Source organism: Perognathus longimembris, chromosome 1 (genome assembly GCF_023159225.1).
Source record: "Perognathus longimembris pacificus isolate PPM17 chromosome 1, ASM2315922v1, whole genome shotgun sequence".
NCBI lineage: Eukaryota > Metazoa > Chordata > Mammalia > Rodentia > Heteromyidae > Perognathus > Perognathus longimembris.
This window is the reverse complement of record NC_063161.1, coordinates 32,635,584-32,652,279: the sequence shown is the minus strand read 5'-3', so window position 1 is coordinate 32,652,279 and position 16,696 is coordinate 32,635,584. Positions and strand designations below refer to the sequence as shown.

The 16,696-nt window shown below is 37.2% G+C and overlaps 1 protein-coding gene across 3 annotated transcripts in view; it reads right to left on the bottom strand.

Moving 5' to 3' along the window:
* Nucleotides 1-290: 290 nt before the first annotated feature.
* Nucleotides 291-16,696, bottom strand: part of Caps2 (calcyphosine 2) — a 32,006-nt gene continuing 15,600 nt past the window's right edge. For 2 of the 3 annotated variants that reach the window (XM_048349737.1, XM_048349757.1), the window contains 8 exons: nucleotides 16,336-16,431; nucleotides 16,149-16,242; nucleotides 14,369-14,487; nucleotides 13,100-13,176; nucleotides 11,862-12,016; nucleotides 7,133-7,252; nucleotides 3,210-3,306; nucleotides 291-466 (listed from right to left, as the gene is read on the bottom strand). In XM_048349737.1, the coding sequence (XP_048205694.1) occupies nucleotides 291-466; nucleotides 3,210-3,306; nucleotides 7,133-7,252; nucleotides 11,862-12,016; nucleotides 13,100-13,176; nucleotides 14,369-14,487; nucleotides 16,149-16,242; nucleotides 16,336-16,431 (934 nt within the window). The remainder of the gene's footprint in view (nucleotides 467-3,209; nucleotides 3,307-7,132; nucleotides 7,253-11,861; nucleotides 12,017-13,099; nucleotides 13,177-14,368; nucleotides 14,488-16,148; nucleotides 16,243-16,335; nucleotides 16,432-16,696) is intronic. The other variant, XM_048349746.1, reaches the window with a different exon arrangement.

The following is a 16,696-nucleotide window of genomic DNA, read 5'->3' as shown; positions in this document are numbered from 1 at the left end:
TTGTTTGTCCTACAGTTTGATTCAGATTTACCTCTTTATGTTTAATGACTTCTAAAATACACTTGCAGCAAGTAATAAAGTGAAAAGACCTATCTTCAGAAAGTGATAGAGAGGTTAGCACACATACATGCACACTACACCCTGACATTACCTTTCTGTTTCTCTTTCCAGATTCAAGTCTTTTTGAGGAACAAAAGTAGAATAAAGGAAATCATAGAACCATGTATTCCAGGGATTGAACTTCTCTCCTCTTCAATGTTTACTACTAATGAGATACATATTGTTAAAAGCTAAATTCCCCATGGAGTACGTACTATGGTAACAAAGTCTTCATCTTCAGCCACCCCTATGCTTAGGCCTTCATAGTAATCTTCAAATTCACTGTAAGACACTTCATCAAAGTTGCTGCAGGCATCTATCAGTGTTTCAAGAAAAGCTGATTTGATTTCTTCCTCCGTGGACTGGCCTGTGAAAACAGTTCTGCCTATGAGCTAGCTCTGTAAAAGCTCAATGACTGATAATCATAAAGGAATCCTTATTCATCTTATAAAAATCCTTCCAACCATGTGTACTATCATGTCAAACTGCTCTCTAATGTATCTAAACAGGAACTGGAATTCCACCTCATAATTTGCTACCTTCTCCTCCCTGCCTTCCTCTTACATTGATTTATTGCCAGTCATAGAACACAGACAAAAAAGAAAAATCCATGACACTTTTGATTAGAGGAAAAGAAGCCACAGAATGTAGCCAGATGATATTCAAAAAAGAATAAACAAAGGCACATTTTTTAAAAACCTGAAAAAGGGCTTGGAATGTGGCTTAGCGGTAGAGTGCTTGCCTAGTATGCATGAAGCCCTGGGTTTGATTCTCTGCACCTCATAAACAGAAAAAGCCAAAAGTGGCACTGTGGTCCATGTGGTAGAGTGCTAGCCTTGAGCAAAAAGAAGTCAAGGACAGTGCTCAGGCCCTGAGTTCAAGGACTGGCAAAAAAAAAAAAAAAAAACTTGAAGAAGTTGAAAAATCCACATGACCCTCTAAAACACTTGACAGTGCAGCTGCATATTAAGTAGCAGACTTACATGAAATGTCACCTTCATCACTGGCCTATCAAGGTGGACAAAGTTAAGGTAACACTCAGAGCTTCCTCCCAAACCAAGAGCCTTCTGGTTTGCATAGACCTTCATAAAGTGCCTTTCTGACTACAGGGTGAACTCTTTTAAAACATCACACATGAGAAACAGAGAACAGAGTGACTGCTTTATCAAAAATAGGTTGAAGCTGGGTGCAGGTAGCTAGCATTTGTAATCCTACCAACTCAGGAGGCTGAGATCTAAGGATCAGGGTTCAAAGCCAACCTGGGCAGGAAAGTCTGTGAGACCCTTATCTCCAATTAACCACCAGAAAGTCAGAAGTGGTGCTATGGCCAAGTGGTAGAGAGCTAGCCACACACACACACAGACACACACACACACACACACACACACACACACACAAATAGGTTGACTGAAAAGTGACTGGATTAGGCTACATAAAGATGGTGATATAAAACAATAAAGTATATTTGTGATTGCAAGCAAAGATTGAAACCTAATCTGACAACTGAAAACTACATGAAAATAATGAATTTTGACAGGAGAAATGTTTCTCTGTTTGCCTTCTACACTCTTGGACAGGTAAGTTTTGTTCTTTTGTTTGTTTCTGTTTTAGTTTTGCTATCACAGGGACTCAAATTTAAGGGCTCAGGCTGATGTTCTACCATGTGAGCCTTATCTCCAACCCAAGTTTTTGCTGGTTCTTTGGACAAAGAATCTACAGACTTTTCTGCCTGGATTGCCTTCATTTTTTTTCAGAAAATATTTTTACTTAAATTTCTATTTCAAATAGCCAATAATTGAACACCTCCTTAAATTTCCCACCTAGGACTATGTGTGGTAGCACATAACTGTAATCCCAGCTATAACCCCAGCTATAGAAGAGATGCAGATGGAAAGATTATGGCTCAAGGCCAGTAATGGGAAAAAGCTACTGAGGTCCTAGCTCCAAACAACAAGAACATGTGATATGTAATACTGGACAACTATTTATCAGGTTGAAGTGCAAGTATTCTCTTCTAGAGCATCCCTAGCAAACAATGAAAGATGCAATTTGAAAAAACAAACTAAAGACAAAGGGGCTAGGATTGTGGCTTGAGAGGTAAAGCTGAGTTTATGAAAAGGTATCTTCTACCTAACAAGTACTTACCTTCCATTACTTGTAATAGAAGCTTTTCTTCCCTCTCTTAGAGTCAAGAAAAACTATTTACAATAAATATCAGATTTCTAATCCCATTATACAGAAATATATTTGGTATATTCCATTTCTATTAAACTTCAAACAGCATTTTTCTAATAAGTTGCTTAAAGTAAACAAAATTATTTTCTAGTGTTAAAATTAAGGTGTAGGGCTGGGAATGTGGCTTAGTGGTAGAGTGCTTGCCTAGCATGCATGAAGCCCTAGGTTTGATTCCTCAGCACCACATAAACAGAAAAAGCCGGAGGTAGTGCTGTGCTCATGGTAGAGTGCTAGCCTTGAGTAAAAAGAAGCCAGGGATAGTTCCAGCCCCAGGACTGGTTAAAAAATAATAATAATAGTAAATAAGTTGTATACTATATATTTATTTTGAAATTAATTGTAACTTCTGAAGAACTTTTATCCAAGAGATGGTCATGCAGATAGTTTATAATTTGTAATGACAGGTAATAACAGAGGTCACTCCTCCTCCCTCTCCTCCTCTTCCTCCTCCCACTCCCCTTCCTCCTCTTCCCTCTCCTCCACCTCCTCCTCCCCCTCCTCCATCAAGCAATGCAGGGTTTCCATTTTTAAGAATGTTTAGTTTGGCTGGGTGTAGTGATTCATGCCTGTAATCCTAGCTAGTCCAGAGGCAGAGATGAAGAGGATTGCAATTCAAGGCTGGCTTGGGGCAAAAGTCAGATCCCATCTCAATCAAAAACAAAAACAAAAAACTCTGCACTGTGGTTCAGCTATATTCCCAGCCACCCAGCAGGTAGAGATTGGAGGATCAAGGTTGGAGGCCAGCTTCCAGCAAGAGCTCAAGACAAAGTAATGAACTAACTAAGTAACAAAGTGCAGCAAAAGAGGGGATCCAGGGAGTGGCTCAAGTGGTACAATGAGTAACAAGTGACGACATTTCACCTCATTTCGATTACCTGAAATGACTTGAGGATGCTTCTTTGCACAGTAACATTTCCTTATGTCTGTCATAGGTACAGTGCCAGTTTTGTTAAAATCCAGTTTCATAAAGGCCTTAATAAAGAGGAAAATATTGTTTTTCTGTGCTGTTATTAGATATGAGATTCTAATTTTCTATTTTACAGTAGGTCATTTCTTATATGAAACAAACATAAGTACAGGAGAAAAAAATACTAAAACATGAGACTAGACAACACACATTCAAGTATTTAGTGCTTTCACTTTCTGGTATTCTCACCTTGAGAAACTAACCTAACTTCTGATGCTTAGGCTTTCCTATGCTGTGCACTGAAGAGTTGTGTGTAAGAAGTCTTAAGTAGGTAGCAAGCACCGGGCTCTGAGTTCAAACTCCACTACTGCTAGAGAGAGAGAGAGAAAGTTGATAGTAGATATGAGACAAAGGTTACTTACAGCTCTATATTCATATGAAAATGATAAAAGATCAAAACAAAGTGCCAGGAAGATGATTTAATTAAAAAAGCAAGTCTATAAACACACCATCACTAAAACCAATGAAGAAAGATGATGTTTGTTGTTTGAAGCTTCAAGCCTATAGAAATGTTAATTATTTTATTGCTGTTCTAATTCAATACCAAAAACTAACGCAGAAGATTTCACTGGGAAGAGAATTGGATACATAGATACTCACAAGCAATTTAAAGTAATACCTCACATTTGTACAAGAGGCAAAGACAGAATCAATCAAATTTCTTTATTCACCATACCAAATTCACTGCAATCCGACACCTTTCATAAGTTGACATGACATCCCAACTCCTACGTCAAACTCTACTACTTGGGACAGCAGACGGACTGTGTGTGAAGATAAGTGTATAGAGAAATGACCGACTGAAAGCAGCACCAGCACCAGCAGCAGCACGGTGGAGCCGACTCTAATATAACTGGTTTTCTTACAGAAAGGTAGCAGGACAAACAACACAGCCAGGGGACAGCAAAGTGAGGACACAGAGACAAAAGTCATGTACAAGACCTAGAATAGCAAAAACACTCCTAAGCAGAAAGAACAGTGCTGGAGGAATTACAATACCCAACTTCAAGCTGTATTATAAAGCTGTAGTAATAAAAACAGCTTGGTATTGGCACCGGAACAGGCCTGAAGACCAATGGAACAGAATTGAAGACCCAGAATTGAACCCACAGAACTACGCCTACTTAATCTTTGATAAAGGAGCTAAAACAATAGTATGGAAGAAAGATAGCCTCTTTAACAAGTGGTGCTGGCAAAACTGGCTCAACACATGCAATAAACTAAAACTAGATCCTTATATATCACACTGCACCAAAATCAATTGCAAATGGATTAAAGACCTCGAAATCAAAACAGACACCCTGAAAACACTAAAGGAAGGAGTAGGAGAAACACTTGGGCTCCTGGTTGCAGGATGGAACTTCCTTAACAAAAACCCAGAAAGGCTACAAATCAAAGAAAGGTTGGACAAATGGGACTGCATCAAACTGCAGAGCTTCTGCAGGGCAAAGGACATAGCTCGCAAGATAAACAGAAAGCCCACAGACTAGGAGAAGATCTTTACCGGCCATTCAACAGACAAAGGCCTCATCTCTAAAATATATGCAGAACTAAAAAGATGACCTTCTTCCAAAACAAAACCGCAAAGAACCAATAGCCCCCTCATCAAGTGGGCTAAAGACTTACAAAGAGACTTCTCTGATGAGGAAATGAGAATGGCCAAGAGACATATGAAAAAGTGCTCTACATCACTGGTCATAAAAGAAATGCAAATCAAAACAACATTGAGATTCCATCTCACCCCAGTAAGAATGTCATATATCAAGAAAACCAACAATAACAATTGTTGGAGGGGATGTGGCCAAAAGGGAACCCTACTTCATTGTTGGTGGGAATGTAAACTGGTTCAGCCACTCTGGAAAGCAGTATGGAGATTCCTCAGAAGGCTAAATATAGAACTCCCCTATGTCCCAGCAGCCCCACTTTTGGGTATCTATCCAAAAGACCACAAACAAAATCACAGTAATGCCACCAGCACAACAATGTTCATCGCAGCACAATTTGTCATAGCGAGAATCTGGAACCAACCCAGATGCCCCTCAGTAGACGAATGGATCAGGAAAATGTGGTACATATACACAATGGAATTTTATGCCTCTATCAGAAAGAATGACATTGCCCCATTTGTAAGGAAATGGAAGGACTTGGAAAAAATTATACTAAATTAAGTGAGCCAGACCCAAAGAAACATGGACTCTATGGTCTCCCTTATTGGGAAGAATTAGTACAGGTTTAGGCAAGCATCACAAGGCCCAATAGCTATACCCTTATGAACACATAAGATGATGCTAAGTGAAATGAACTCCATGTTATGGAAATGATTGTTATATCACAGTTGTAACTACTTTCAACGTCCTATGTGTATCTGTATGTGTATGTATCTATGTGTATCTTCTATTATTGATGATGTTCTTGTATCACCTTCCTGTGGTTGTACCTACACTATCGCTGTAATGTTATCTGAGTATATTGGAAACTGTGTATACTGGTATTGGAACTAGGAAATTGAAAGGGAATACCAAATTTGAGAGACACAGGGTAAAAAAAGAGAAACAACTACAAAAGCAATTCTTGCAAAACTGTTTGGTGTAAGTGAACTGAACACCTGGGGAGGGGGGCGGAAGGGAAAGGGGGAGGAGGGAGGGGGGTATGAGGGACAGGGTAACAAACAGTACAAGAAATGTATCCATTGCCTAACGTATGAAACTGTAACCTCTCTGCACATCAGTTTGATAATAAAAATTTGAAAAATAAATAAATAAATAAATAAATAAGTCATGTACAGGCCAAGGAGACAGAGACAGAAGGACTCGGGGAAAAAGAAAATTGCTGCCCCTTCTTTAACATCAAGGCAATGAACAATAAGAGAAGGTTTTTTGTTGTTTAAGTAGGCATATTGTTATGACAACCTATAGCAGAGTATTTGGTAGAGTATTTTATAACTGTTTTAGTCCCAGTACCAAGATAGTTAACCAAGAAAACAGTCTCATTCCTACTCCTGAAATTCAAACCTATCTCCATGATATCAAAAGTATTTACACACATTAATAAATATTATACAGTAAATTTGATTTATTTGAGGTTTTTTATCATGTCTTCTGTTAAGTAAGGTAAAATTTTAATTTTTCAATTTCAGATTTATATCTGGTAAAATTATACCACTCTATAGAAAGTAGATATGTTTTAATATTATATGCATATGTGTGTGCACATGTATATTGTATAAGATGTATATACAAAAATGAAAACATGTCATTGCACAAAATTATACTCTAAAAATGGCCAGTGGAATTAAATATGTAGATTCCTTCAAAAGTCAGGACTTTTGTTTTAATTCCAATTTAGCCTGATCTTTGTAATCTTCATTTTACCATTCAGAATGTATAGTATAAAAAGGAACTACATTTTTAAATCATCACTTTAATATACTATATATATATATATATATATATATACTATATGATAAGCAAGGACACTGAAACAGCCTAGAACTGTGTATGTTTTATCTCATTCAGTCTTTACATAAATGCCATGGAATAGGAAACTGAAGCTCAAGGTATTTCATAACACATGCAGTCATACAGCTAGTAATTTAGAGAAGTAGCAACTTATAGAGCTTAGTTACTCACAAACTTGATACTTATTGTAAATTCATACCTGTTATCTTGCTTTATTCTGGGTAGTTTTGTATGCATTTGTGGTATTTGTGTTTTACAAAACCCAACATGAATTACAGATACATTGTTATAGCACATTTTCAGTAGTAATTCATTAAAGATTTAAGCAAAGAAGCTAATGTTCTATTAGCAGGAATGACTTAAATGCAGTTACCTTTCGAACAAATGATTTCCTATATTCATTCATTTCACCAAAAATGGCACGTTTGAAGTCTCCATACTCCACTTTTCTCTGGTCATTATCACTCAGAATTAGCCATAAAGATTCAAAATCCTGGAAATAGTCACAGAGCTCGTGATTACATCATTAGGCTATCGGCAGGCACGACAAAATCATGCTAGTCATCTTTTGTTATATCTTCTGTAGGCCTAGACAGGGCTGCTCACTTAATAAAAATCTCAAACCCCATCAAATCATTGTAAAAACTACCTAAAAGGGATTCTGAGTCTGGGAAGGAAGAACAGATGGGATAAAAGACAGTGATAAAGGTGTGACTTTGATCAAAAATCACTAGACATTATGATGGACATGTTCAACTCTAACCCCCTTATGTAACCTTCTGAAGCTCAGAAAATTAAAAAAAAAAGAAATTTAAAGTGACTCTGACATGAACAGTTAGGTAAAGTTAAGAATAATTTAGAAGTGTCAATAACCAACAAAGTTATCTTTTTTAAAATGACATCATTTTACTGACAAATAGTAGTTGCATATATTTTTATGGAGTACAATATGATGTCTCAGTGCATGTATACATTGTAGAATGATCAAATCAGGCAGAGCTACACATCTATCATCTCAACTAACTATTGTTTCTTCATGGTTAGGATATTTACAACCCTTTGTTTTAGCTATTACCAAATATATAACATGTTATTGACTATGTTCACTACATTGTGCAGCTGACCACAACAATTCATCCTCTGGTCTCATTGAAACTTGCACCAACATTTCCCTGGTTTTCTCTCCATACTCTACTACCCTGCCATACTCTGGTTACAAATGTATCCTTCCAAGATCACTTCCTTTTCATGCTAAGTAATATGGGTATTGTGTGCTTGATTTGCAGCGTTTCAGTATGTGTGTGCACACACATGCAAGTTTGAACTCAAACCTTGAGCTTAGAAGGCTAGGCACTCTACAGCTAAGCCATGCCTCCCACTCTGCTTTTTGCCATTTTTTTTAGGTGGAGTCTGACTTCCTGCCAAGTCATACACCTGTGTTCTCTATCAGTTTCCCATCATTGCTTTGGGAACAGGTATTCACCACTACATCCAACTTCCTTCTGTTGAGATAAGAGTCTCACAGACTTTTCTGCCCAGGATGGCCTGGAACCTTGATTCTTTCATTTTGAACAACTTCCAACAGCCTAGAATTACAAGTATAAGCCACCAATTCCTGGCTTCATTATTTTAACTGTATCATACCTTTTAAAATTCAAAGGTCAGTTTAGGTTCTGAAATGCCTTCTACTGCACTGGGACAAATAATGGTATTTCTGCTAGTCTTTTTCTTAAAAGAATACACAATTTGAATGACTCTAATAGTATTCCATAATCTACATGGAAAGGTATAATTTGGGGTAAAATACCTCATGTTAGTTTTTTCACTCTGTCATTAGCACGTAGTTCATTGGCAAATGCACTATTTAATAGAAAGTTCTATTCACAGTGTTCTTGACAACAACAGAATTACATCATGCACTTTCTTTTTTTAAAAATTATCTATAAGTAGTTGTTCAAAGAGGAACCATTCAACAAATCAGTTTATACATACAATGCGTGTTAATCAATGACACATTCTCCTTGCATCATTCTATCCCCATCCTTCCCAACTCCAACTGGCCCTCAACTTTCTAGTTTCATAGGATATGCACTGAGTGCATTTTCTTTAACACAAATAACCATATTTTCAACATTTAAACCATGTTCTGAGCTTGGAAAGATAATGCAAATAAAACACCCAGCAAAGTGTTTGACAAATAAGACCTCAAAAAATATTCTCTATGACTTCCTTGTTACTTTTCTCAAAACTTTCTGAAGAAAAGCTAAATTTCAGGATGTCCTGTCTCCTCTGAATTCTCAACCATCCATACATTTTTCTCATCTTGGACCCTGTCATACATTACAGAGATTTAAGCATCTGTGCAGTTGAATTGAAAATGAACTTGGACCAGGTACTGGTGCCTCACACCTGCAATCCTAGCTGTTCTGGAGGCTGAGATAAGATGATCATGGTGATCAGACAGCACAGGCAGAAAAGTCAGTAAGAGGATATCTCCAATATAACCAATAAAAACCCAGGCTAGAAGCATGGTTCAAATGGAAGAGGGCCAGACATGCATTCAAGGCCCTGAGTTCAAACTTCTGCATCTGCAAAGAACAATAACAATAATAATAAAATGGGTGTGACCTTTAAAATCATGAGTATATGGACAGGAAGTGGATTTGCTCACCAATGCAAGGAATGATAGAATTTCATAATACTTTATGAATCTTTAAGGAGGTTTTTTTTTTTTAAGAATAAGGCAAGTTAAATGTAAATCTGTATAATTTTCTAGATATGGTACAGAATGAAAGTGTTTTCACTAGATTTTAAAAGCTCAGATAACCCTATAATAATATTTTGCATTAATCAGGCTCTTTAGGATGCATGTCATGTTTTTAATTTCAAAGAATAACTATGTCTTCCCATGACCATTTCCATAGTTAGAACAACGGTTGATGATTATGCCTTATTCTCCTACCTCTTGAATATACTTTCTGGTGGAGCAGTTCCCAGTGATATGAAAGGAAATAAACAGTAATATTGTTTAAAATACATAAGTGGGTTAGAGATGTAGATCTGAGGTAGAATCCTCGCCTAGAATTTGCAAGACCTTAGGTTTAATTCCTTGTACTACAGTGATTAGTCAAGATAGATACCAGTGGCTCAGTTCTGTAATCCTAACTACTCATAACGCTGAGATCTGAGGATCACATTTCAAAGCCAGCCCAACCAGTAAAGTCTATGAGAGCCTTATCTCCAGTACACTACCAAAAAGCTGCAAGTAGAACTGTGGCTCAAATGGAACATTCTAGATGAAAACAACAACAACAAAAAAAAAAAACTCAAGGATAGTGCCAAGATCCTGAGTTCAAGTTCCAGAGCAACACACAACTAAAATTAGTTAAATAAAGTTAATAATGAAATAAACATACAAGAAAAGACAGTTATATAAGTTGTCCCTATCTTAGAAGTTTTATATAATTACTATGTATTTCTTCATAAATCCAATCATAAACTTTCAGCAACAAATCCAAAAGGGAAGTTCAGCAGTGATCGAGAAAAATGAATAGAACTCAAGAAAAAAAATGGTTTCATGACTGTAATCCAAGGTACTTAGGAGTTAGGAAGCTGAGATCTGAGGATCACAGCCTAGGCAGGAAAGTCTATGAGACTCTTCTCTTTACTAAATGACAAAAAATAAAAAAAAAGCCAGAAGAGGAACGATGGCTCAAGTGGTAGAGTGCTAGCCTTGAGCAGAAAGAACCTTAGGGACAGAGCGCAGACCCTGATCTCAAGCCTTAGGACCAGCATACACACACACACACACACACACACACACACACACACACACACACACACACACACAGATTTCCTAACTTCTTACTGCTATTTTCTCTGTGAAAAGGAGAGTCCTTCATGTGTGCATCACTAGGTGAGATACAAGGCTTAAATATCACTGAAAAACTTTCAAGCAGGTATGTCATAACAGTGGTAAGCACAGAGCTTTACAGTCGATAAGGCAAGCTCCCTTGTAATTTTCTCATTTGAGCTTCTAGGCAACTGTGACTACAGTAATTAACTCAGAAATGTTCAGGCAGAGTCTGTCAATCAGAAAAGTTAAGACTTGTCCAAGACCACACAGTTAAAGAAGTACGCCTACTCTGTGAACCTAAATCTTTCCAACACAATTTCTAGTGTTCCCTCCACAATATGAACTATATTTTTTAAGAAAAAAAGCTTTCAAGTAAAAGAGAACCAGGCAAGATAAGCTGTTAACTAAAATCCTTGATATAAATCAGCTTCATGTACTTTTAGAATACAATCCAACCATTTGGGTGCCAGTGGCTTACTTCTATAATCCTAGCTGCTCGAAGGTTGAGATCCAAAAGATGGAAGTTCAGAACCAGCCTGGGTAGAAAAGTCCTCAAGACTTCATCTCCAATGAAGCAGCAAAAAATAGGCTAGGGGGGCTGAGGATATAGCCTAGTGGCAAGAGTGCCTGCCTCGGATACACAAGGCCCTAGGTTCGATTCCCCAGCACCACATATACAGAAAACGGCCAGAAGCGGCGCTGTGGCTCAAGTGGCAGAGTGCTAGCCTTGAGCGGGAAGAAGCCAGGGACAGTGCTCAGGCCCTGAGTCCAAGGCCCAGGACTGGCAAAAAAAAAATAGGCTAGGAGGCATGGCTCAAGTGGTAGAGCACCAGCCATGAGCAAGAATGCTAAGCAACCCTGAATTCAAGTTCTGTATAGAAAACTCAACCTGGATATGATCCTCACCAAGAATTTTCCCATAATTCTCCCATTTCTCACTAACTTATTTTGGAATTAGGTACCACTTTAAGTGTTCCAGAAACATACTCTATTTGACACAAACATTAATTTAGAATCACATTCTCCAGGAATAAAGATCATAAGAGTAAAAAAAATCCATCTTCACAGAGCTTGGTTTGGTGCCTACCTATGAAACCAAATACATAGCAAAGGAATAAATGTTTCAATAAAAAAAAAAAAAACTGGGCATTTGCCTCATCACTAAAAGCTGATAGAAGAGCCTGAAGAAAAGATGAGTTCAGTAGAAAACCCAATGCCATAGAAGAAGAGTTTCTGTGTTTCCTACCTTTTCAGATACTTCTAAGTGAAATACTTTTAGGGCTTGCTTAAAATCTGCTTTATCTAAAAGTCCATTTCCTTCGTTTTCCAATTGTTTAAAGTACTTTCCTAATCCAGTCAAAACACGCACTCCTCTTTTCTGTAGTCTTCCTTTTAGCACATCTGTTTAACAAGAAGAGAGATTGGAACTGATTGTGTCTGTGAACAAAGGTATCAGACTGCAATTGTCTCTCCTGTAAGAAAACAAAGGCTGAGTCATGGAAAGAGGGAATGTGACTGTTCACTTAGATCCTGTGCATGATACAAAAGACTTTGGAAAGTAGGTTTTCAATAAGGTTTTCTATGTAACAGGCCAACAGAACCACAGCACCACTCTGTGGTGAAAGTGGTACATTTTCAAATACAAGAAAATGTTCTCCTTATCACAAAGTAACCTAAACATTACAAATAAAATCTTCAATTTCCATTGTGTCAATTTCCTTATCTAACATTATCATCTTTAATGTCTTCTCTCTTTCTTTGTTGTCGCTGAGTCACAAAATTGGAGCCAGGGAAGCCATACAAAAATATCAGCTTAGAAATTTATGTATGTGTGTGTTGGTACTAAGACTTGAATTTTGGGTCTGTGTGCTGTCCTTTACAGCTTTGTTGTTGTTCAAGGCTGGAGCTCTACCATTTGAGCCATGCTTCCATTCCAGACTTTTGGTGGTTAACTGGAGATAAGAGTCTCATGAACTTTCCTGTCCCAGCTAGCTTTGAAAGACAATCCTCATATCGCAGTCTCTTGAGTAGCTAGGATTATAGGCGTGAGATGCTGGCACCCAGCATCAGTTCAGAATTTAATAGTTTGACATCTTTAAGTTGCATTGTGGTTTCAGAGTGCTATCCTATACTTGCCTATTTAAAGTAGCTTTTTTCTTTTACTACAACTCTCTTTACAATATCATTCAATGCATAGAACAAGTATATTACAAAAATCAATTTTATGTTTTATTTAGTTCATTTGTGAAACCTGTATTATCCAGTATATTCTAAATCTTAATTTCATAAGTCACATAATACTCAGTACCATTAACTAGGAGAAACTCTACAAAATATTTTAATAAATACTTGCTAACTTTAAAAGTCAAATAGGTGCTCTAAATCAAGTGCTACAAAACTCAGAAGTCTTTCAAGAATACTTGTTTCGATGATCAGTGAAAATGGCTAAAAATTAAGACTTGAGAGTGGAGTGAATGCACTCACCTTGAATGACCTTGAAGACTAGCCTATCACTGGCTTCTTGATGGATTATGTCTTCCTCCTGTCTCACTGAAGCAGTTCTGCAATTGACATGTTCAAAGTGATAAAAATAAACAAACAAAGAATGCTACAAATTGAGTACTGAAACTAATCACTTCAAGTTCCTGACACAGAGACTCTCAGAGCTGGACCCCCAAGCCCTTAAAACCTTCCAAGAATTTCTGGTGACAATACTCTCATTTTATAGTTGTTCTTGGTGTTCTTATAAATATTTAATTGAAACTTCATTTAAAAGATGTTACAATAAAATGTAAAAATGGTTTTTGTAAAGCCCTTCAAAGGCTGGAGGTGTGGCTAAAGTGATAGAACATCAACCATGAGGAAAAAGCCAAGCAAGTCCTCAAGACTCACTGCTGGAGCAAAAAGTAGCCCTACAAATGCACTCATTTTAGAAATATAGTATGCAACCAACACAAATTTTCTTATAGCCAATTAGTAGGATATGACCTCTAATACATCTAGCTATGACCTCTAATACAATCGATAGTGCACAGTTGCTGCCAGTTTGAATCACGTTCAGTAATGAACATTAAGCAAGTAGGGTAAGGCTGTGACTTAAAGCCATTTTGCCTAGTGCTGATGGCTCATGCCTGAAATCCTAGCTACTCAGGAGACTGAGATCTGGGGATTGCAGCTCAAAGCCAGTCCAAGCAGGAAAATTGGTGATATACTCTTATCACCAATTAATCACCAACAAAGCAGGAAGTGATGCTGTGGCTCAACACTAGCCTTGAGCAAAAGAAGCTCAGGGACACACCCAGGCCCTGAGTTTAAGCCTCAGGGCTTGCACAAAAAAAAAAAAAAAAAAGACAATTTCAAAATCACTTTAAAACACTTGTTTGAATCACAGCAACATGATGTTTATTATGATTGGACCAATGAATCCTATAACCATAGGGCTCTAAGATGTTCTTATTCTTAAAACAAAGAATCACACTAGCAGTGTAGGAAAATTGTTATAATTTTGTATTGTTATCTCATATTGTAAAATTTGTTACTTTGGCAGTATTTGGTAAAATAAAGTTATAGCAATGAAAGTCAGTCATTTTCGATACAATGTAGGATACAAGATTTTAGTTTGTTGTAACTGTTTCCATAAGTGGAGTCCATTAGTGTATAAATCTTGAGACTAAATACTTTATGATAGAAACTCATATTTGGATAATAAGATTAGTGTTGCAGTTACAAGGTGAAAGTGTGTATTTTACTTACTTCAGAGAATCCAAAGCTATTTGATCAATATTTGTGATCCGGAGTGTAAGTATTGAATTTTCTTTTATGGTTTTGGGAAGGCTGGGATGATCAGAGCTTAAAAATGTCAAGGTTGCACCCTGAAGAAATGAACAGATGAGTTATTTTCTGAATTATAAGGAAATATAACTAATATTGATATAAAATATTTGGTTTTGATTATATTTGACATGACATATTTTAATAATGGATAGAAGTATATTTGGGGACTATTTTAAAACTTCCTAGGTTCTGATAATATTTTAGAAAAGGTAACTAATTGCTCAATCCTCAAGTAATAACAATCTTCTGCTCAACAATTCATGTGAACAATACCAGGCAAAAATTTAATAAGGTCATATTCTTTTGTTTGTTGGCAACAGGTACTGGGGCTTGAACACAAGGACTTATGTTCTCTGCTTTTTCTATTCTACTCCTTAAGCCAGGCCTCAAGCCCAGTATTTTGTTTTTAGACATAGAGTCTCAAAAACTTTTACTCTCTGAGTTGGCTTTCCATAGCTCTTCCAGAGTAGCTAGGATTATAAGCGCAAGCCATTCGGGTCCAGCTAGAAACTCTGAATTTTTAAATAAGAACCATGAGGTGAGGAGAAGAAAAACTAGTCCCATTGCTTAAATGCACAGATCAGTTACTGGTCCCAGAAAGATGCTCTGTGAAATATGAACTGACTTAACCTACTCTTTCATCAGCTGTTTCAATGACAGGCATAATATGATGTCAGAAATGTGTGAAACCTAAATGTTAACCAAATTAGAGCATCAAAGTTTCAGTGATAAAATTCCTACCAAAAGAAACATTAAGGGCTGGGAATATGGCCTATTGGTAGAGTGCTTGCCTTGCATACATGAAGCCCTGGTTCAGTTCCCCAGCACTTCATATATAGAAAAAGCCAGAGTGGCGCTGTGGCTCAAGAGCTAGAGAGCTAGCCTTGAGCAAAAAGAAGCCAGAGACAGTGCTAAGGCCCTGAGTCCAAGGCCCAGGACTGGCAAAAAAAAAAAAAAAAAGAAGAAAACTGTACAAAGGCATTTCACCTGGTAATACCTGACCCTTTTATTTGTTTTTGTTTAATCAAAGTAAATTACAGGGCAAACAGAATGATAGATTGTCTCTACCATGTTTATTTATGATAAGAAGCTCTTTTTAGGACATGTTCACATATCCAAAGAAATGAGCAGAATATTTTTTCCAACTGAAAAATTAATAAATAGTGAACTATCAGAATGAGGATTTCACAATTTTCTGATTTACTTATCCTGGGGACTAAAATTGGATTTCTATTTCTAAAACACGATGTTCTGCTTAGTCTTTTAGAGCCATTAGTCTAAATTCTAGAGGTGTTAGCTGTCGTCCTTTGACAGGTTAGTGTGGTATTTTTCATTTTCTACAAGTAAATCTTTGTTTCCTTCTCAAAAGTAAGATAAAAGATAAGAATCATTTTCAATTTTGGGAAAATATTTAGACATGCTTTACAAAGTAAAACACAAATGGGCAAGCTTTCCTGAGTACAACCTACACTGTAGAACAGGGTATGAGGAATAAATGATACACTTAGACCATTGGGATATTGGCCAGGAGGTGGAATCATTTTGGGAAACTGTTAACCCATTTACACAAATGTCCCTGTTCAGGCAAAAGGAGAGATAATAAGTTAATGACCAGAAGTCCTGATCCTCCACCCCACAAGGACTCCATGGAACAAGATGTCTGGCATTAAATGTTTGCTCACAAATACATTCAACTTACAATATGAAAATCACCAAGTTGGTATTGTTTTCCTTTTCTTCGTCCGCACTGATGACTATAAGTATGCTTGTGAATAAAGGGAAGAACAGTTGTTCTAGAAGTTAAATGGGGGGGTGGGGAATGTTAGTTATTCAGTTTCTTACAGACATCCTTTAGAGAGATCTAGCCATGTTGGGTAACAGCATACCTATTTTTCCCAAATTGCCGATACTCGTACATTGCAAGGGACTGGTCATGAGTGAAAAAGAACCCAACCAGCTCTCTGCAGGCATCATGTCCATTTCTAGCAAAATAGAATACCACAGATTTTCAAATACAGTAATTTGTAAAATAAATAAGAAATGAATATTATGCATCTCAAAAAAGAACAGCATATGTCCCTCGTGCTTATGGCAATAGCTGTATGCTGGTGGCTTGTGCCTTTCATCCTAGCCATTCAGGAAGCTGAAATCTGAGGATCATGGTTCAGAGCCAGCCTGGGCAAGAAAGTCTGTGAGACTCTTATCTCCAATTAAGCACCAGTAAAGCAGGAGTGGAGCTGTGGGTCA